The sequence below is a fragment of the Elaeis guineensis genome, chromosome 6 (genome assembly GCF_000442705.2).
Source record: "Elaeis guineensis isolate ETL-2024a chromosome 6, EG11, whole genome shotgun sequence".
Lineage (NCBI taxonomy): Eukaryota > Viridiplantae > Streptophyta > Magnoliopsida > Arecales > Arecaceae > Elaeis > Elaeis guineensis.
The window spans coordinates 20,266,913-20,288,939 of NC_025998.2; the positions used below are offsets into that span (position 1 = coordinate 20,266,913).

The 22,027-nt window shown below is 37.1% G+C and overlaps 1 protein-coding gene and 1 pseudogene across 1 annotated transcript; both read left to right on the forward strand.

Annotated features, from left to right (window-relative positions):
• Positions 1 to 3,781: 3,781 nt before the first annotated feature.
• LOC140858693 (pathogenesis-related genes transcriptional activator PTI6-like) lies at positions 3,782 to 5,047 on the forward strand (annotated as a pseudogene).
• A 1,950-nt stretch (positions 5,048 to 6,997) lies between these two features.
• LOC140858749 (uncharacterized) lies at positions 6,998 to 9,536 on the forward strand. Its single transcript, XM_073260052.1, has 2 exons — positions 6,998 to 7,144; positions 9,069 to 9,536. Exons 1-2 carry the CDS (start codon positions 6,998 to 7,000, stop codon positions 9,534 to 9,536), a joined length of 615 nt encoding a protein of 204 aa, XP_073116153.1.
• The last annotated feature ends 12,491 nt before the right edge of the window (positions 9,537 to 22,027 follow it).

Here is a 22,027-nt window from a genome sequence, read left to right on the forward strand (position 1 = left end):
CTTCCTTTTTTTTAAGCTTAAAATCATAGCTTGAGGTCACAAATTTAAAAAAAAAATTAAATAGCTTAATTCATGAATTGGATCCATAAATTTATAAATTCATGAGTTTAATCTACAAATTCAATATTATCATTAAATTATAAATTTAATTTATAAATTTAAATATCAAAATTCATACCACATGGCCAGGTGGACTTAAAAATCATAAGTTCAATCAACGAATTTATCTAAACAGTAGTTTCAAAAATAATTTCTGAATGATGATGCTTTAAAAATATTTTATTAAAAAAATATTATTTAAAAAAATCCCACAATCCAGAGGCCTTGGCTATAATTAACTTATATAAATTACCATTTAGTTCTGCTAACTTATATTCAAAATTAAATTAAAAAGAGAAGAACTCGATCTTTCGTGGAGTGCATAGAATTTTCCATGTGGCATCCATTTTTTTCCCGTCCTACCGCGACCCCATCGCACGACAAAAGAATATGCCAGATGAATGGCTCAGGCTTTTCCACGTTTGCATCATGTATGATGGACATTTTCCATGAAAAAAATTTCTACGGGCTAATTAAGGCTGAAATTGGATCAGTTACCGATAACAAATGCTGATACAGATATTAGTAAGATACAAAAATTTATTTTCATATTATATGAATACAAATGATATATGGATATAAATTAGATAATTAAATTTTATAACTATAAAATTAAAAATATTACTAAATATCAAATTAATAATATGTTAATATAATTATATATTTTCTTTATAAATTAATGAGTGGTATACAAAATTTTTTAGAACTAACTTATAACTCAAGCAATGTATAGGGTTCTTAAAAAACCTCTTATTGTACCATCTCCGACCCTCTCCTCTCTCTTCTCCATTGTCACCCTTCTCTATCCCTCGTGGTCCCTCTCATTGCCCTCCTACACCTCCTCTCTCCCTCATACTGATGGCCTCCTCGCCGCCCTCCGCCTCCTTGCTATCTTCGCTAACCACTACGAGGCCACCCTCTGTGTCTCTGCCCACAATCTCTTTTGGTCCTTTGCCATTCACACTGCCACAACTCACACAAAAATCCATATGCTCGAGAAAAAATCCTAATCGAAACCTAAGAAACCTTTTAATCTCCGTGCTCTCCTTCCAAGCATCGAGTGCATGCCTTTGAGCTATATATATATATATATATATATATATATATATATATATATATATATATATATATATATATATATATATATATATTAGATTAGATATATTAAATTAAATTAGATTAAGCTATCAAAACCTTAAGGGACCAACTCACACCACCATAACTTGCACAAAATCCCTTATCCTTCAGAAAAAAGCAATTAGAACCTCAAAGATCCCTCTAATCTTCTCATGTGCTCTCCTTTCCCATAGTTCTTTGAAAAAAACAATAAAACTAAAAGAAAAAGAAGTGAAAGAAAAAAAAAGATCATCTAAGTGGGGAAAGATTAAATATATTATATTGGATTAGATTAAGCTCTCAAAACCTCAAGGGATCAACTCACACCACCACAGCTCACACAAAATCCCATATTCTTCAAAAAAACCCTAATCGAAACCAAAGAAACCCTTTTAGAATGTGGAGCGCGACCACCTACTTCCCCTAGGTGGCTCCACCACCAACATCCGCCTTGACCTCACTGCCACATCCACCACCACCATGGTGACACCCCCACTGCTTACCACGCACATCCTCCCTCCACCAGCAACCATTTGCACCGCCCTCTTCAGCTGCACCAACTCCAGCACCACCATCCACCACCACTTCCATTCCAATCGTACTCCCTCAAGGTGTAGACGGCCTCTCAGCTGAAGCGGCAGCCATGGTGGAGCGATGCCGAGCTTCCAGGCAGTCGAGGTGGAGGGGCCTAGGTGGGGGTCCTAGTGGGCAACCAAATAGAAGACACTGACGTCTCTGGACGTGGCCGAACATGTCGTGACATCGGATGACGTGGGGTTATCGATGGTGCGGAGGATCTCGACCTTGCAGCAGATCTAACGACAGATAGTGTCCTTATGGGCGTAGATCCAGCCGATGGTGCAGTTATATATAATATTATATATATAAGACTATTAAAAATAAAATATTTTTTATAAAATAATTTTATCTTTGTATGTGTATTGCACGCTGCGGAATGCTAGTTTACATTATATTATTGTGACTTCCTCCCTCGTTTCTCAGCCTTCGTTCTCACTCGATCCTTCTCCATGTTGACCATAATCAATCTCCGCCTCGATCTCTCACTCCTTCCTTCTCTCATGACCGATCTCTGCCTTGTATGCTAATCTCTCTTCTCTTTCACTCGCCTCCTCTCCTTCTTGACCTCATCTCCAAGCTCCTCTCCAGCTAAAACCCTAATCCCTCCCAGATCCCCATCCAAACCCTAGAAACCCCAATCTCCTTTCCCTCCGACCTCCCTCAACACTCTAACCTCTCGAATCTCTCTCTGATGCCCTAATGCTCCTCTTCCACCCCCTCTCAAGCTCTTGAATCCCGAACACCATCGGCACTGCCACCTCCAAGCATCTCATGTGCTCTCCTTTTCTACAAATCTTTAAAAAATATAATAAAATGAAAAGAAAAAGAAGCAAAAATTGCCCCCTTCAGCTGCACTGACTCCGGCACCACCACCCACCACCGTTCTCCATCTCAATCGTACTCCCTCAGAGTGCCAACGACCTTTCAATTGAAGCGACCGTCATGATGGAGCGACGTCGGGCTTCTAGGTGGCCGAGGTGGAGGGATGTATGTGAGGGTCCCAATGGGTGGTCGAATGGGAGACGTCGGCGTTATACTCGAGGCCCACACCACCGGCAAGATAGACGGCCTCGACGGCGCATCAGTGGTGAGGGCAGATGAAGGGAAGAGAGGATCGAGGTGCCAGCAGGCGGAGGCAGGATGGAACGATTCTCCTTTTCAATTTCTTTCCCACCTTCATTTTTTTTTTTTTTTTAGACTTACACGTGACGGATAGTGCACTGGGAGAAACAGATAAATGACAAATGGAGGCTTATACCACTATTTTAATATATATATATATATATATATATATATATATATATATATATATATATATATTCTGATGGATATTATTCATATCATTTATACCATCCGAAGGGCTAATTCACCAAAGTAGGGTACAAACAGAATATCGCAACCAAATCCGCAATTAAAATTATTTTAGCAACCACCATGGCATATGCGGCATGGACATCATGTCATGTGCTCCATGCTTCATGCTAGCTCATGATCCCTTCCTTGAAATTCTCCTGTAGATTATCTCAGATCTCCCTTGCTCTATCAGACCGAGTTTAGAAAAAGAATGGCTGTAAAAAGAAAGGCACAAGAAGAATACAGAGGTTACTTTTGCTTCTTCTCTCTATTCATTTATTTTTTTTTTTTTTTTTTTTTTTTTATGAATTCTTAGGTTACTTTTGCTTCTCTCTCTATTCAAAATATTATTTACCATTATCTTATTCTAACATCATAACTGTTTATATTTGTTGGTGCCGTAGAGTGCAGAGAAGACTGCGAGAGGTTCACCTCTCAAAGGAACAAAGGGAACCGAGCCCCTGCAGACGCTGGTAGGGGAAGAAAGACTTTTTTTTTTTTTTTTTTTTTTTTTTTTTTTTTTTTTCAGGAGAAGGAGCGGGAAGGGCGGCGGCTTCGTCGGAAGACGAAGGCCGATTCTGAGGACGCTCTTCCCGCTTGCGTTGCTCCTTTGTCAAATTTTTTTTCTCCTTGCATCAACGGAGGCTGCTGGAGGACTCGCAGACGGTTTCAATGCAGTTGAAATATACTCGGTATCGAAAGAGAAGTTCAAAATCAGAATAGGAAAAGAATTTTAGTTATGTGGTTTTAGTTAATCTGAAATATATATTGGTGAAATAAAAATCTCTCTCTTTCCTAATTTGAATGTTGCAGGGTTGGATATGGAGTGCTACTTTCTCTTTTTGTTGCTGAGAGGAGATTTTAGTTGATACGAGTCCTCTTTTGCAAAGAAACCTCCTCTTCCCAATTTCTTTTTGTTTTCTGTTACGAGATACCGGGTCCTCAGATCAACATGGAGAACAAGAAAAAGATTCCCAATAAATCGGACCTCCTTCAACGAAAAAAAATTCGTGTCGTCTTCAATGATGCCGACGCCACGGAGTCTTCCTCCGGCGAAGAAGACCACAGAAGATGGATGACGAGAAAGAGAAGCGTGCGTATAATTCATGAAATCCTTATCACCCCCTCCTCCTCCATGTTTACTTCTTTACTCCCGTATCTAAAACCCTCAAATCCCGGAAGACTAAAACCTTGAAATCGATCGATTCTTCTTCTACCCCTCTTGTCAAGTATAAAGGTGTCAGACAGCGGCGGTGGGGCAAGTGGGCAGCGGAAATTAGAGATCCTATCAGAGGCGTGAGGCAGTGGCTCGGCACTTACGACACCGCTGAGGAAGCGGCGGACGCCTATCAGACCGCGCTGAGTCGTCTTCAAGAAGACAAGCAGCAACTGCTCCACCTTTCGGGTTTTCCTACTTCCTCCACCTCCGAGATTATTGAGAAAAAAGTCCCTTTTTCTGCCATCTCCCCTTCTTCTGTTCTCGACGTATCGGTCATCGTCGAGAATTCTCGGACGGATATCCCGGTCGTCGGGATCGTTGAAGAGGTGGTGGCGGCGAATACCAACAATTCTAATTTTCCACCGTCAGAGAAGTCGATTTGCGGTCCTTTCGAAGAGTTTTATTTTGGGTTAAATTCTGACGTCTTCCTTCTTGGCAATCTCTCCGGAGAGGAGTTGCTAGGACTCAATGATCTTCCATTGTGGGACCAGCCGTTGGATGATCTTGATTTCTCTTTCTTTGATTCGTAGCAAAAATTTTGTCTCCATAATGAAAAATGAAATTTATTTTAGTTGACGGTGATGTTTTTATTGGAAGAAAACAAATTTTACTTTCATAGCAGAAAAAAATTATTTGAAATTTATTTTAATTGATGGTGATGTTTTTATTTTAGTTGATGGTGATGTTTTTATTGGAAGAAAAATGGCGATGAATTAGCCAAGGAGATATATTCTTTGGGTTTTGCTTGAGTTTGTCTTGGCTTCGAGGATTCGAGAGCTCTCCAAGGGATTTTGGGTGCACCAATCATATTGTCCATAGCCTTCCATTCTTCGGACTGTATAATTTTTTATATTGATTATGAATGTATTATGATATATTTATTTTGTTTCTAATGTTCTTTCTGCTTAGCTCTTCTAGACCACTTGATCGTGAAAATATTATCATATGTTTTTTATTTATTTTTTTTTTATGTTGGGTGCATGTTTGTTTGTTTTTTTTTTTTTTTTTGTGTATGTTTTGGAGTTTTTTTTTTTTTTTTTTTTTTTTTTTTTTTTTTTTGACTATTTGCCTGGTATGGGACCTAAAAGGTAATGTAATGCATGTTAATCATGTTCTGGCTTTTCTTTTTTAACATTGGTCGCCAAAATATTAAACAAAATACGAGAATTTCCGCGATGTTGTGAGTTCCTCTGTGTTATTCGATGATAAGAGGGTTAGACTTTTTTGTTCCCGATGTTTAATAAATATGCCTGATGTTCTCTTTTGTGTTCTTTGGTGATAAGATATGGAGAGTGATTTTTGGCATAATGATAAGATTTGCTCAGTTATAATTTGAAGGTTATCAATTTAGAATATCGAAATACTCTCTCAGCATATCATGCAATAGCGGGAGTCTGATTTTGATTAACTTATTTTGAAAAAGAAAGTGGTTACATTTATTGATTATTATTTATATCCAGACGGTTACGAGAGTTTCGCTTGAAAATTTAATGATCTGGAGTACGATGGCTTATCTTAGAGAGAGAAACTCCCACCTTCCACCATCAACTCTCCTTCTCTTCCATCTCCTCTCACTCATGTGCCATACCACCACCCACCTACAACGCATCACCATTCTCTGGTGCAAACACAATCCCGGTAGTCTGTTAGATAAACAGAGATATAAGCTCCTAATGAAACAAATTTGAAGAAAAATGCTGAGCGTCATCGCCGTTTACCTTAGATGTCCATAACAGAGCAAGGAAAGTTGACCTTCAAGTCATAGTCTACTTAGTCTTCTCGCAGCCAGACTAACTCGTGGAATCATAAATAACAAGCTACTGTTTCAAAGTGATCAGAAGGAGCAAGCCCCAACAATCATCAATCACACCCATCATGAAAATACCCACTCTCGCTTCTTTAAGGATCCTCAAGCAGCAGCAAATGGTCGATGGATGCGGGTTGAGCCCAAAAGACGCCGCTTAAGGAACCAGGTGCTCCACTTTCGCCGAACGATGCCTTGGTTCCCACGAAATGGAGTTCTTTCATCTCTCAACCATATGTAGAACAACTATCCCATCCCATGAACAACAACCCTGCTCTAACTGGGCGTAAGGAGTTACCCTTCAACAGCTCCAGACATGCATTCGTTTAGCCTCGATGTACACACCCTAGTCCCACCAACCAAACTGTCCTCATCATAAGTCTCTAGGGTCTTGATCCTTCCAATCCCTAACCGTAGCTAAAAATACACAACACCAAATTTACTGCCATGACTTGCCATGAAGAACTCATCACTTGCTGTACTCCACCATGCCTACACCGATGTCATTAAGTAAGGTGTCAAATCAGATGCGCCAATCGGCAGTATTAACTCTGCCAAATCAACTCGACAGTCTTCAACCCTTATCACCCTTCCCGACTATCCATCCGCTGTTGCCTTTAAAAAGGGCCGGGTTTGTTTCTGCTGCAGCGATAGGGACCACCTAAAAACCTCCTATCAGAACCTATATCACTATTTTCTTTGCCTTAAACTCGGTCATATGACCATAACCTGCAAACTCTTCTTCCACAATACCAACTATACCCGACCTCGTACCAATATGAGCCACATGCAAGCACAACCTCCCCCTTCCCCGGCCTCTTCTGGGAATGGCCAACCTGCAACCAAGGTCTTCCTCCCAGTCTCAAAAGAAATGGGGAAATATTATTTCCGGTTACCTGGATCAAGCAGCCTTTGTAGAGTCTTTTGGTCGGCCAATCAAGATGGATGACGTCTCGACCATTCTAGCTCAGAAAGTAAAACGACATGGCTCTTGGATGACTAGACAGCTAGCTTCTAATAAATTCTTTGTGGCTTTTTTAGGTAAGCCAATAATACAAGCTCTCATGGCACAAGCCATATTAGAGGAGATGGATTTATACTGATTGTGAACCACTGGAACCAATTTAAAGGAAGAGCTCATCATAACCTCAAGCTTAAGATATATGCTACCCTTTACAATCTTTCGCTCTTTTGTTAGACTGCAGAGCTTGTTGCGACAATCATATTTGGCTTTGGTGTTCTCCATCATGCAAGTAGATCAAGCCTCCAATGAGATGATCTCCGGGGTTTTGACATAGTTTTCGTCGGCAAAAATATTGAGAGTACTCCTAAAGTTATTAAGGTAACTACTAATTCATATACATATTTTATCACTTTAACTATGAACTATATTGTTGAACAAGGTTCCGATGATTCATCATCAAGCTCGGGAGATTATTCATATGATGATGGTGGGGATGAATGGAAATTCTAGAATAGTTTAGCTGGACAAATCCAAATCAGGATTCTTGGCATCAACACTTGGGCCATTTAGATTGAGATCACCGGTTGTATGACCTGCCGTGTTTGAAAAATAGAGGCAGGCATGACCCTAGTTGTCAAACTGACATGAAAGTCCTTTCGATTGATCCAACCCAAATTAGTATCACTTTGGCTTTTAACCAAGTTTAGCTAAACTACTTTGGGAAGCTACCATTTAGGGTAGTAACCTTCCTATCACTGTTGGAGGTCATCCCTAAGCAGTGGTTAACCGGTAGAGATGGTTTGAATTTTAAAAGCTTTACCCCCTCTCTCGGAATAGGAGAAGACACAGACACACCACCCGACTAGTCGATCATTAGGCCTGCATTCCTTTCTATAGTAGCACCCAGCAAACAGATGAGACTAACTGTTACAGTCTCTAGGGCCTTTTCGACAGTCCTCGCTAGACTCAAAATTCAATTTTTGAGTGAGCCCCTCTAGTTATAACTCTTAGCACTAGCCCACGATGCTCCAAGGATGTCTCTGCTAGATTACTCAAACGAAGTGCTCGAATCCAGGCAAAGAAGGTGAAAACCCTTGGAATGATTGAACTAGAGCTTAAACCAGATGATATTCTCTTCCTTAACTCACTAACACTGGTTGAAATTCGAGCCCTTGGAAAAAAAGGGGTATACTCTTCCATGATACTGATTCTTCGGATATACTCGAGCTCAAAGAGATGAAAATTCAGAGATGTTGCCTAGCAGTGGCCACCACTAGCAACTGATGAGGACTACCTGCTTCAACCTCCACCTATCCCAAGATGATAGTGATCAGTAGTTTCCGACTGCAACTTAAAATAGATTCACTATTCTTCTATACATACCTAATTCCTTTGGTGTTGGTTGGTGTAGAAAACAATCAACCATGTTTGGGAGAGCTTTTTGGATGTAAATATATGAAGTGTAACCTAGTAATATCTCTGTTGCAGTGTTTTAGTTAGAAGTGCATAAGATTTCTCTTTAACACAAGATGAGCTTGTTATTTTGGAATGTTAGAGAATTAGGAAAGGCCTCTGAGCGAAGAACAGTTAAAGATACAATAACCCAAGCCAATTGTACGCTCACATGCTTTCAGAAAATCAAACTCAGCGATGCAACTAGTGCACATGTTACCAGCTCATATGATAGAAACTTTGACACTAGGATGGTTAATGCAAATGGCTCATCTGGTAGTCTTCTAACTATCTAGAACTCATCCCTAGTTGATGGTCTGACTTTTTTTCAAGGTGAATACTCTCTTAGTATCCTGCACCATCTTCAACAGCCTCCTATGAACTAGATGCAATGGCTAATTACAAATGTAAACGGGCCAAATGATCATCACTGGCGACCAAATTTCTTCCAAGAGTTAGCTCTCATTTGGAACAAATGGCAGGGACAATGGATCATAATAGGGGACTTTAATGCAATTAGATTTTTGAATGAAAGGAAAGGAAATAGCAATAGCATCTATGTCTCAGAAGAGTTCAACCTCTTTGTAGATCATCATCAGCTGGTCGAACTGAAGCTGAATCAGCTCTTATTTACTTGGTCAAACCACCATGATTCACCTTCAATGACTAAGCTGGATGGGTGCTTGGTCACGACTGATTGGATAGAACAGTTTCTAGTGGCAATGCCTATGCCACTCCCTAAAACCACCTCTAACCACTTTCCTCTCAAGCTGGAATTTTATAAGCACCCAGCATGCAGGAAGCCATTACGATTTAAACTCTTTTGGCTATTGAAGCATGACCTCAAATATCTGGTAGGAGCTTGGTGGAAGGCAGCACCCAACTCCCCTAATGCACGTACTAATCTAGTCATGAAGCTGGATTTCTTGAGGAGGAAGTTTAAGACTTAGAATCGAATTGAAAATATATTGGGGAAGAAACTCAGATTAAGGAGCAAATTTTTGAACTTGATTCACAAGAAGAGAATAGATGCTTGCCAATGGAGGAGCAGCATAAAAGGAAAGAGCTTAAGGAGCAATTGGAGAGTATTCTACAGGAAGAAGAAGCTTTATGGAAACAAAAAGCTCATGTTAATTGAATTCGATAGGGAGATCGAAACACAAAGTTCTTGTATGCATATGTTAGTGGAAGAAGAAGGAAAAACTTCATTACAAGCATTGAATGTAAGGGAGTAATGACAACCGAACCCAAATATATCTAAGATGCATTCCTAGCATAGTATTCAGAATGCTTTGGTAAAGCCACCACAATAAGTTTGTCAGTAGATTGGAAATCACTTTACCCAAACCAATTACAAAAAATGAAAACCCCTAGATAGCCCATTTTCAGAAAAGAAAATAAGCAATGCAGTTTTCAATCTATCCAAATCATGAAAAGCTCTAGGCCTCGATGGATATCCAAATGAATTTTATCAGGTATTTTAGGATCTAATCAAGAATGATATATGTAACTTCTTGAATAAGTTCCATGCCTGCAATACAGATATATCCAGGCTTAACTACATTGTTATCTCGTTTATACCTAAAAAATAAGAATGTAAAATGGCTCAAGACTACCGGCCAATCAGCTTGATGAATGGAGTACTCAAGATCCTATCTAAGATGTTGTGTATCCGCCTGTCTAAGCTCTCCGATGACCTCATTTCAGATGATCAGGCAGCTTTTATTAAAGGGCACCAAATAAATTATGGCTTCCTAACCATGGCAGAGATCATCTCTTACAGTCGAAGAATGAAAACCTTAGGAATATTATTTAAACAGGACTTTTAGAAAGCCTTCGATAGTGTAAGCTGGCCTTCCCTCTTTGCAATCTTAAAGGCAAAAGGGTTCAGTGTTAAATGGTGTAAGTAGACAAAATGTATTCTGGCAATTAACAAGCTAGGTTTCACTCTTCCTTAATGGCAATCCAATGAGATGGATCTAGATACGATGGGGTTTGAAGCAAGGAGATCCACTATCTCCCATGCTTTTCATCCTAGTCATTGATGTGCTAAACTAGATCTTCAAACTAGTAGTTAGGAATGGTGTTATCACTAGCATTGGATTGTCTTCCACCACCGCCAATAGAACATGCTTGCAATATGCTGATGACACAATTCTATTGAGCGATTTTAATCATCAGCACATTCAGCATCTCAAGTTCATACTATACACCTCTGAAATCTAGTCTGGGTTAAAATTAATTTTGATAAGAGTGCATTATATGCAATTGAATTATCATAGGTTCACATTAGATGCTACCTAGCGACACTGGGATGTAAGCTTGCAACATTATCAACCATATACCTTGATTTTCCACTATCCACAGGTCCACTAAAAGCATCTAATTGGAATTTCTTAATGGAGAAGATTGAAAAGAAGTTGTCAGCATGGAAAGGGTAAGTTGTTATCCCTTGGAGGTCGATTAGCATTAATAAATTTAGTATTGTCTGCTCTACGTACGTTCTAAATGTCAACGTACCTTCTCTCCATAGTAGTGATTAATTCAATTGATAAAAGAAGAAGAAAATTTTTATGAAGAGGAGAAAAGCAATGCAAAGGAGGCCATTGCTTAGCAAGCCAGAGATCATCTGCAAACCAAAGAAATATGGAGGAATGTGTGTATTGAATTTGAGACTCTACAATAAATGTCTGCTTTTTAAAGGATGGTAGAGGTATGAGAATGAACATCTGAAGATGTGGGGAACACTCATCTACAATGAATATTGCAAAGATAGGATCCATCTCACTGCACCAATATCATGGGCTTTGAAGGCATCTCAAGCATGGAAATATGTTGTAATAGTTTGCCCATTATTCGATGTGTGCATTGAGAGTAGAATGGGAGATGGAAAATGGACGTTGTTCTAGTCTGATTGTTGGTACGAAGGAAAATGCTTAAATGATCAGTTTTCGAATCTTTTCAGGATTACTCGCACTCCTAGCATCATTGTCCATAAGTTTCTTTTATCTCCAGATAGGTAAGGCAACTTCCATAACTTTCTTAATTCAGCTGCTAAAAAGGAGCTCTACCAAATGCAAGCACTTCTAGGAACTATTCAGCCAACAACAGAAGCAGATGTGATACAATGGAGATGGAGTGCCAATGGTATCTTTTCGATTCATTGCGCTTACAACTTCTTGCCAACTTCAAGATTCCCTATAAGCATTCTATTGTTACCAATACCTACTAAGTTTAAGATCTTTATTTGGCTTCACTCCATAACAAAATACTCACTACTGACAACCTTCGAAAGAGAAATTCTCTGCATCTCAACAATTGCCCCCATGCAGCTCAATAGAAGAAAGCATTGATCATCTATTTATAGCTTGCCAATTCTCCTCCCGGAACGCGATTACTCAAAAGCTTTCACTCTCTTCTCCACCGCATAATATCCAAGACTTCTTGGGAATATAAAAGAACAACCTTGGCAATGACACCCCAAAGCAGGCGATATATATGCTGTGTAATTTCAGCGGTGATGTGGTGCTTGTGGAAAGAACGAAATAAAAAGATATTCTGTTTCAAGGCCAACTCCTATGGAAAGACCGTAGAAATGAGAGTGACTTTGCCCAGAGACTGGCTACCGTCTGCTGAAATGTGAAACCGGATGCTGTTGGAGAAGTTAACCTTCTCTCTAGAGCATTTATGTTAACCTCCAGAACGGCATTGTCTCTCTGGAGCGTTTATAATGACCTTCAGAATGGCAGTAATCCTTCCTTCACAAATCGGCTTTAATGCCTTTAACCCACTGTACATATACTAGGATGTAAATATGTAAATACTTAGCAATAAAATGGGTGGTTAACCCTCCCTTTCAATCAAAGGAAAAAAAATTATCTAGACGACGACACAAATGAGTGAGGTACACGGTTCGTATTACAACGTCTCGGTTACACGTCACAGTCGGCTGGTTTGGTACTGATGTTTTCGGCATTTCAGCATTCTCTGTGCTAAACATTTCTTATGAGTTGAGTGGAAATTGCAGCTATATGCAGACATCCCCAGTTGGTGAATTGCAATATAATTCGGGTCAATAACTTTGGTTTGCTTTTAGCATAGCTTGGATCATGTGACGAAGCTTTGGGAGGATGGAGAAAGGAATTTAATGGAGAACTTTGTTTGGATTATCCTGAGCTTGAAGCCGTGCGAGGGGGTTTCGCATGATCTCCCGCTGAATCATTTGCACTTCTCGGCCACATATCTGAGCAATGAGCTATTCATTTCTTTATTAGGATTATTCGCCAAGGGAAGCTTCAGGGACTTTGCTTGGGAGTTTCTAAGGATGCGTTTGGTTTCACTTTTTGATTTTTGATTTTTAAAAAATATTTTTTATTTTTTTATTTTTTATTATTTAATAAAAATAAAAAATAAAAAATATGTTTGGTAACTAAAAGTAACATTTAGGGATGGCAGGTGAAGAGCTTGACGAGAGAGAATGGTTCAAGAAAGGAGGGAGAAGGGAGTGGGGAGGTGAAGAGCTCGATAAGAGAGAAAGATTCAGACTCTTTACTTTTTGGTTTGACGTTTTAGATGTGTAGAAGCAAAAAAGTAAAAAAGTAAATTTTAGAAAGTAAAAAATTTTTACTTTGCATATAAAGTAATTATTTTGATTATTTTGATTTTTTCTTTTTACTTTTCATGGTGTTACCAAATATTGTTTTTTGATTTTTACTTTTTAAAAATCAAAAAATAAAAAAATTATTTTATTAATAGCTAACCAAACGCACCTTAAGTTTTGTTGCCCAGCTATGCAACTCAAAAGGAGGGGGGTGAATTAAGTTTTTGAAATTTTAAAGTTAATTTGGAACCACAAGAATTAAGTAATAATAAACAAGTTATATGTAGTAAGTGATTTAAGCAAAGTGTAGAAATGAGATGTACGAATGCAAGAAAATAAAGAAATTTAGATAGAGAGCAAGTAAGCACACTACAAACAATCAAGATTTATAGTGGTTCGATGCCAACCTTGCACCTACATCTACTTCCCAAGCTCCTACTTGGGAATTTAAATCCACTAAAATGTATTCAACAAGAATACAATGTCGGTACCTCTGACTCTAGCTATCCCAAACTAGAACACTTATTTTTCGAGTACAAGCCAACCCAGTACAATCCGATTCAAGGTTCAGATCAACCTATTCAAGTTTTGGAACCCTCCCAAAACTAAAGATCAAGACAAAAACAGAGTATAAGAGTTCATAACAAAGAAATACAATTTTAGCTCCTTTAATGAGCAAGTAAAACTTTAAGTACACTTTACACAATAAGAAAGAAGCTTTTCTGATTCTCCTCAAGGTTGTTGAAGACTTGAATGAGCTCTTGAGGAGTTGGTGAACTTGAAATGAAAGTTTCTTTTGCTTGAATAGGGCTTTTTGCTTAGGGCTCAAATGAAAGCTTGAATCTCTTGTATTTTTTCCTCCTTCAAGTGCCTTTGTATCTTCAATGGATGCTAGAGAGAAATATGGACAAGATTAGAGTCGTTAGAGAGCTTTAAATGAGCATTAAATACAGTCAAAATGAGCTGAAAAACTAACCGTTACGGAGATTTTCCGTCACAAGTGTCGACTCATAGGATCGTCCTCTACACAGGGGTCAACCCCAGGGGTCGACCTCTATGGGATCGACCTCTATGGTGCAGAACAGAAAGTGACTGTTTTGTATCTTTGGCTTGCACAAACAACAGAGATCGACCCCTAAGGTCATCCTCTTTGGATGTGCCAGCCAAAAATAGCGTGCCGTTCAGCCCCTTTTGATAGAGGTCGATCCTTTTCTTTAAATTTAATTTTCTCTCAAAATATATATCCAAAAAATATGAAATTACCTCCAATAGTTCACAAATCTTCTGTTCTTGCTCTTGAGGCTTTCGAATCAGAACTTGATAAAATTACGATTTTGCCCCTAATATATAATAAATCTTTTTTCAAGTCAAAATTATTAGTAACTCCCTCAAATATTTTGTAATCATTAAAATCAATTCATGGAGTAACATTCTTTCCCTTTTTAATGATGACAAAATACTTGAGCAAAAGCAAAATATAACATATATAAAGTATTGATTAAGAATTTTAAATTTATGAAAATGCATCACTTAAATATTATAGCTAATTATTTGAATAAAATGCATCATGAGTAGTTTGAAGATTAGTTTGAAAATTGCTTATAAAATTATTTTCTTGACACATTTTTCTTATTGTCCGATTTTATTTCGCTACTCTCCCTTTTTGACAACATCAATTAAGATCTTAAGGGGATTTTAAAGAAAAAAGAAAAAAACTCTTCCTCACTATAGCAATCATAAAGGACATTTCAATTTGCTCATATAGAAGATATTGCCATTCATAATATTCCATAGCACATATATGAGGTATTTTTTATAGCACATAATTAAGACATTTCAATTGATGCCATTCATAAAAATCAATCCAAATGACATTTATAGAAGTTAACAGCATATATATATATATATATCTAAAATATGACTGAAGAGTTATCAGATATATAAATGTCACAATACATAAGAGTCAAGTCAAAATACATAGGCCATACAAAAGTCATGGGTAACAAAAAATACAACTTTTCATGAGTCAATCAGCCAACAAATATAAAAGCCATAAGTTAGATCCTAGACATAAAAGACTAACTATGCTAGATCTAATAAATATTATGGCTAGAGGCATCAGAATCAGAAGAGTCAGAGATATGATGAGGAGTCACAGGATCAAAGCCACGGGCACATCCTCGACCACATCTGCCTCAGCCACGAGTAGAAGCACCGGCACGAGCAGAAGGGTGAGAAGGTCCTGGAGATTGGGAAGATATGGATTCTACTAGGAGAACAAGTCTGATGGTATCTAATTGTTCCAAAGCTCTCAACATGGACTGCATCAAGATACCAATCTGAGTAGAGACAGCCCCATTAGAGTCCCTGATCTCTCTCCTCAAAAAATCAAAGCCACTCTCCAAAATACCTCGAAGCTTAGCCACCTCTGCAGACAGGTTGGAGACCTCCGTGATGTCCGCATACGGCTGGAGATAGGATAAGGCTAATACCTGCCTCTGCAAATCTAAAACTCTGCCCGTCAGTCTCAGAATACATCCCTCAAGCTCCTCAAGTCGTGCGGACTGAGCTATAAGTATCTAAAAGACAGTAGAGACATGAGGGATCATAGTCTGGTCTGAAACAGCCTGAGATATCATCCTCTGACCACTGAAGGATCTACTCTACTCCCTGACTGTGGTACAAAAGCATCCCTCCTCACTGACTCTGAGGGACCAACCTCGTGATCAGATACGAACTGAATATCAGGAGATACTCTGTGATCACAAGGAGGTAAAGACGGTCCCTCCTCCTCTGCTCTCTCCTCAACACCCTTCGACCAACCATCATCAGTCTTTGAAAAACCCATGCGGTGCAGTGTGTGGCAGTTGATGGTATCAGAATGTGATAATCTGGTGACTGCCTTCCTCTCAAAACAGACTCCGAACCTCCTAAAGACCAGGATGAGTGCCATACCATAAGGTCGGTGAGCCCTAAACCTATTTAGGGTCTCTCTCATGGCCTCAAACATCAGAGCAGGAAGGTTCAAGGGGGTCTCGGTGATTACATGGTATATGATGCATATATCCCTACTAGATAAGAGGTCATGCCTGTCACTCCTAGGGACAAAAAATTTGGTCACCATGTAATGAAAAGTCTCATCTCTACTGAAAGTATCCTTGCTTCTAATTTATTTAAATTTTCAGTAAATGCTCTCCCTAAAATAACACTTAGTCTCTTTTCTTTGATTGGGAGCTCCATATGAGTATAACCTTCACAAGGCAAGTACAAGATTTATCCGAAAAGCAATGAATCAAGAACAATGTTAACACCTTTCACTGAAGACTTTACTGTTCCATTGTAGTAACTTAAATTTAAATAGAATTCTCTAACCAAATCAATATAAATATTTTCTTTCAATAGACAGTAAAACTCTCATCCTTGACTTTTAATTTTTGTTCCAATTGAGAACCCCTCTTTTTCAAAAAAACTTAAAATCTATATTCTTTTCGGGTTCTATTTTTCGATTGGAGAGAGGTACCTTGCTTGGACTAAGTGGGGACTATGAAGAAGCTGGAGCAGGACTTGAAACTGGGGTTGGAGCAGGAGAGAGCTCGGCTGCCATTTTTTTTTTGCACACTTCCTCTTCTAACCCACGAGCAGACTTTCTTCTCTGCGGTAGCTTCAATTTGGGAGCCATTTCGGACAAGAGAGACTTGCAAACAGCTTAAGAGACCTAAGAGAGATAAAGTGAAAAAAATTTTAGAGGAAAAATAAGGATTTTGGGGAGATAGACCGTCGGTTTGGAGAAGAGTGTTTGAAGCTAGGGTAAGCTTGATCCGCCCAAACGAAGAAGAAAAGGAAAAAGGATTTAGTTCCTAAAAGGACGATTTGAACGGAAAAACCTGGTGAGAAGAGGGATTTTAAGAGAATTTTTATGGTTGAGAGAGAGGAGAGGGAGGAGATTTTTATTTGGTGGGAAGAGAAAGATGAAAGGCAAAGGGTCGGCCTCTTAACTAACGGAGATTTCTCAATAAAACAGAGCGTCCAATAAGTTTTAATGAAAATTATAAGTTTACCCTAGGGTCGACCCTGGGGGTCGACTCATGGCTAGAAAAATTCAAAAAAAATGATGAAAAAATTTCAAAAAAAATTAAAACTTGAGAGAAGGATATCTATTTAAGAGATTGATCATATGAAGGATAGTTTTGAGCTTTTACGAAAAGAGAGATGAGAATTGAGCTCAAAAACTTGGTTCAATAAATTTTTGATAAAAAAAACTTGGAATCAGAAAGATACTTAAGCTAACGGATCATAGATTCCTAGTTCTCTCCTAATTTCATAAAATCTATCTTCACTTAAGGCCTTGGTAAAGATATCAGCCAATTATTTTTCAGTACATACATAATCAAGAATTATATCATTATTTTGGACATGTTCTCTTATGAAATAATGTCTAATTTCAATATACTTTGATTTAGAATGCTAAATTAAATTTTTAGTTAGATTAATAGCACTAGTATTATCACATCTTATGGGAGTTTCATTGAGTTTGATGCCAACACTATAGGAAAATATATTTTTTACGATGGTATTTTGCCGTCGCTAATAATGACTTACCGTCGCAAAAGCGTATTTACGACGGTCTTGCGACGGCATTTTAACTGTCGTCGTTTCGACCGCAGTAAAAACTTCACGATGGTGGAATACCGTCGTAAAAAGTTTTTACGACAACTTTTTACGACGGTAAATGCTTGCGTCATAAAAAAGCATCATATAAGATGTATTTGTGATATTTATTTACGATAGAAGATACCGTAGCAAATAATTTTTTACCACCGTATTTTGCCGTTGTAAATAAGTATTTTATTTTTACGACAACTATAGCCGTCGCAAATAGTGGTAGTAAAAATTTTTTTATTATAGCAATCTACTGTCGTAAATAGTGGTAGCAAAAAAAAATTATTTTTTACAGCATTTTACCGTCACAAATAGTGGTAGCAAAAAAATTTTTTTCTTTACAGCACTTTACCATCGTAAATAGTGATAGAAAAAAACTTTTTTTATTATCTTTGATACATTATTTACGATAGCAAATACCATCGCAAAAAATATAAATTATATTTTTATTAATTATATTTATTTTTTTATTCTTTTTATATAAATGTGTCTATGAAGTTGTAACCATTATTGATACACCTGCTTATCAATTAGAGAGAAAATAAAGCATAATACTCAAATATTGAAAATAAATCTATTCAACCAAAAATAACTTGAAATGCATTACCCAATATTAAAAATTCATCCAGATTTTACTCAAACATAACATAAGTATTCAAGTACATATCTATTGTCCAAAATACAATAAAAAGCAAAATAGAACAAGAAATTTGCTTGCTTCGTCTTCATGGACTTGTACCTAAACCTGAAAATAAATAAATAATATATATTAATTTAATAAATTATTACAAAAAATATATAAAATGAGATCACCAACAAAAATAAATTTTTTAGAATAAAGGTTACAATGGAATCCACTTATAATTTCTGACTTCCTGTACCAAAGGATGTGCCAACAATATGAACATATTCATATTGTTGGCACAAAGATCTAATGCAAGAAATTATTATTTTTTATACTACACAATGGTCAGATTTACTTTAAAACTAGCAGCCAGCTTGAAGCTACCAATCATGCATAACATTTCAGTTTTTATTATCTTCCTCATTAAAATGGCTGCAACTATTCGAGTATCTTCTTGTCCCCCCTGCTGACACCAAAGTCGGTAGCTCTGAAACCAAAAAAGTTCAAAAGACTTGAAAGGGAAATCAATTCTGCAGCCTAAGATATTTTGAACTGTGATGAGCTAAAGGCCTCTGGAATCACTTGCAAGTATTGATTCAACAGTGAGGCAATAACCCAACCTACATTTTTAATGGACCAATACTACGAATGCTTTCTCTCAACAAATCATCATTATGCTCATAAGCACAAGGTCTTTAATTTAATCACAGGAACCATGCAAATATCCCACCATATTCACCTTGAAAAATGATTCTATGCTTCTGAAAAATGATGCAGCCTGTCACACTAAAAGAAAAGAGAATCCGGACAACAAGAATATCATCACAAACCTCATCAGGCACCTGAGTGAATCTCTCATTTTCTGATGCATGTGTTTGGTGAGCACTAGATGCATCTAGAACCTATATATTATAAAAAGTTGAAAGATATAAAATTAATTATAAATAATAATCAATTAATATATAATATAAATCTAACTAAATAAATAAATCATACCTGCCCACTACTGGATGGCACCGAACGAGGATTACCTACTGGGCTATGCGCAAAAGATCCACTCGCCATCTGAGCACGCATCTGATGGAGCTGTACCTCCAAGTAGAAAATCTTGTCATCAAACTCAGTCCGAAGCTCATCTCGAATCCTCCTAATGGTCTCCTCTGATGGTGCCTGATTAGATTGCTAATACAAACATCACTTTGTCATACTCGAACTCCAAGTACACATCCGTCCATGTCCATCTTCTCCCATCACCTCCACAAAGATATGATCTTTTAGTTCTGGTGTGCGCTCATCCTCAGGTATCTCCTCAAGTCGTCGTTTCATCTCCTCCTGTAATAAAAAATTATAATATTGATATTAGTATATAAAATATACTATATGTAACGAGAATTTAAATTATATATTTACTATACACTCTTGTGCATCCGCATCGATGACACCCTGCTTTGAAGTACGTGTTCTAATAAACACGCTTAGTCGATCTGTTTCTAATCCCTCTGCTTCCATCTATTAACATAAATAATCTAAATATATATAAGAATTTATACTAAAGTTATATTTAGTATAAACTTATAATATTTTAAATATACATTTGCTCTAATAACAGAAAATGAAGTTCTTCCTGTCTTATGCAAGCCTCCCAATATCTTCCTGTTATTTTTGTTTCGTGCACACTGTGCCTACAAAAGTTATTAATGTAATTAAAAATATAATATATAGTTTTATTATATAAAAAGAAACTAATCACAAAAGAATAAGTACCTGGACATCTTCTTGTCTCCAATAACGAACAAGTATCTCCCACTTATCAGTTTTCACACGCGGAGGAGGTCTAGAGATAAGATTTTCTTCCCTCTGGTGCTCATCATAGTAATGACGCTTGATATAAGACTTCCAATTCCTCCACATCTCACCAATCGATCTTAAACAATTTTCTCTATATTCACTAGGGGCATCTGTGTTATCCTACAAAATTAAAATTTAACAAAATTAGTAATCATATAAAATGTATGAATATAAAAAATAAGAGTACTTATTTCGCATCTCCTTCCAAATATAATCTATAATTAAATACATAATTATAAAATAAAACTTATAAATATATTTTACCTGCACCTCTTTCCAAATGTGGTCTAGAATATATTGGGGTATTTTTGTCCAAGATGCATATGTCAATGGGACATATGTCTCATTTTTCGCTATTACCCCTAATTGACTCTTGAACTTACTTGCATTGGACCCACAAGGTTGCATATGAGCATCAAATACCAAAGAAACTTTCTGACCCGTGTCCCAAAACTCAATATCGTGAGCCGTGCCTCGACCTCTTCATCTAGAAGTTGACTGACTCGAAATATCTAATTAGTATCCAAATACAATAATCAGATAAGATAGTACAATAATTTTAACTTTACATAAGTAGAATAAGTGATTTTACCTGCAACATCTGATGACTGTGGCTGAGATAATGTGGTCTCTGATCGCTGTCTATGTGGCTGAGTATTATATGCTGAAAATGATTGTTGCTGTGACTCATCATGATTGGACTGAGATGATGAATAAGCCTGTAATCTATTCAACATGGATACACCACGTCTCCTCTTTGGAGCCATCCTATATGTAAAATATAAAAAGTAAGCATCATCTTCATCTTAACTAATAAATGAACAATAATAACTAACAAAAAGTAAATATACAGAATTTAACTAACAAATGAATAATAATAACTTACATACAAATTTTCATAATTAACAATGGTCATTCGTCTTTATCCATCTCAACATCATCTTCGATGGATCTCATATCATCTACAGTTGTTCCATCTACACCTTCTCTCACCCAATGAACATCATCATCACGAGTATATATTGTCTCATCTAAATGTTGCTCGTTAAAAGGCTCTGCTTGAGGTACTGATTTAACATTATTTGAATCATCTTTTGAATACATATCAAACAAATCTCTAACTGTCATCTTGAGAACAACACTCCATCCTGATTTTACAAGATCTGAAATATAGCATACTTGTTCTGCTTGACTTGCTAGAATAAATAGTTCATTTGAAACATCATTGTCATTATATAAAAAATGACTAAAATTGACAAGTGTCATCTTAAACTCATCTATCTTCTTTCCTTTGATATCATCAATCCAATCACATTTAAATAGCATAAATTGCATATCATTGGTATATCGAATCTTGATAATATCTATCAATCTTCCATAATAGGTTATATCTCCAATACTTGTATGCGCCTTAACAATAATTCCATGACTTTGAGTGGTTCTCTTGTTATCCTTATCAAGTTTGCAAAATCGAAAGCCGTTGATGATATATCCACCATAACATCGTACAAATTGGTCTGGACCTCTAGCAAAATACTAAATTTCATCTGAGTACTGAATTTCAGATGTTCTTACCTATATTCAATATAATATTTTAAACTTTAAATTATATAAAAATTAAATGATAAATAAAAGTTTTGAATTTGAATTGTTAGAAAAATTAAATATGATTACTTACATGCTCCATCAACCATATGTGAAAAGTTGAT

Excerpts from the sequence above, each read along its gene's own strand:
- LOC140858749 (XM_073260052.1), top strand. The coding sequence starts at position 6,998 with ATGGCCAACCTGCAACCAAGGTCTTCCTCCCAGTCTCAAAAGAAATGG. Across the intron at positions 7,145-9,068 it reads CGACCATTCTAGCTCAGAAA|GGACAATGGATCATAATAGG; the intron begins GTAAAACGACAT and ends AACAAATGGCAG.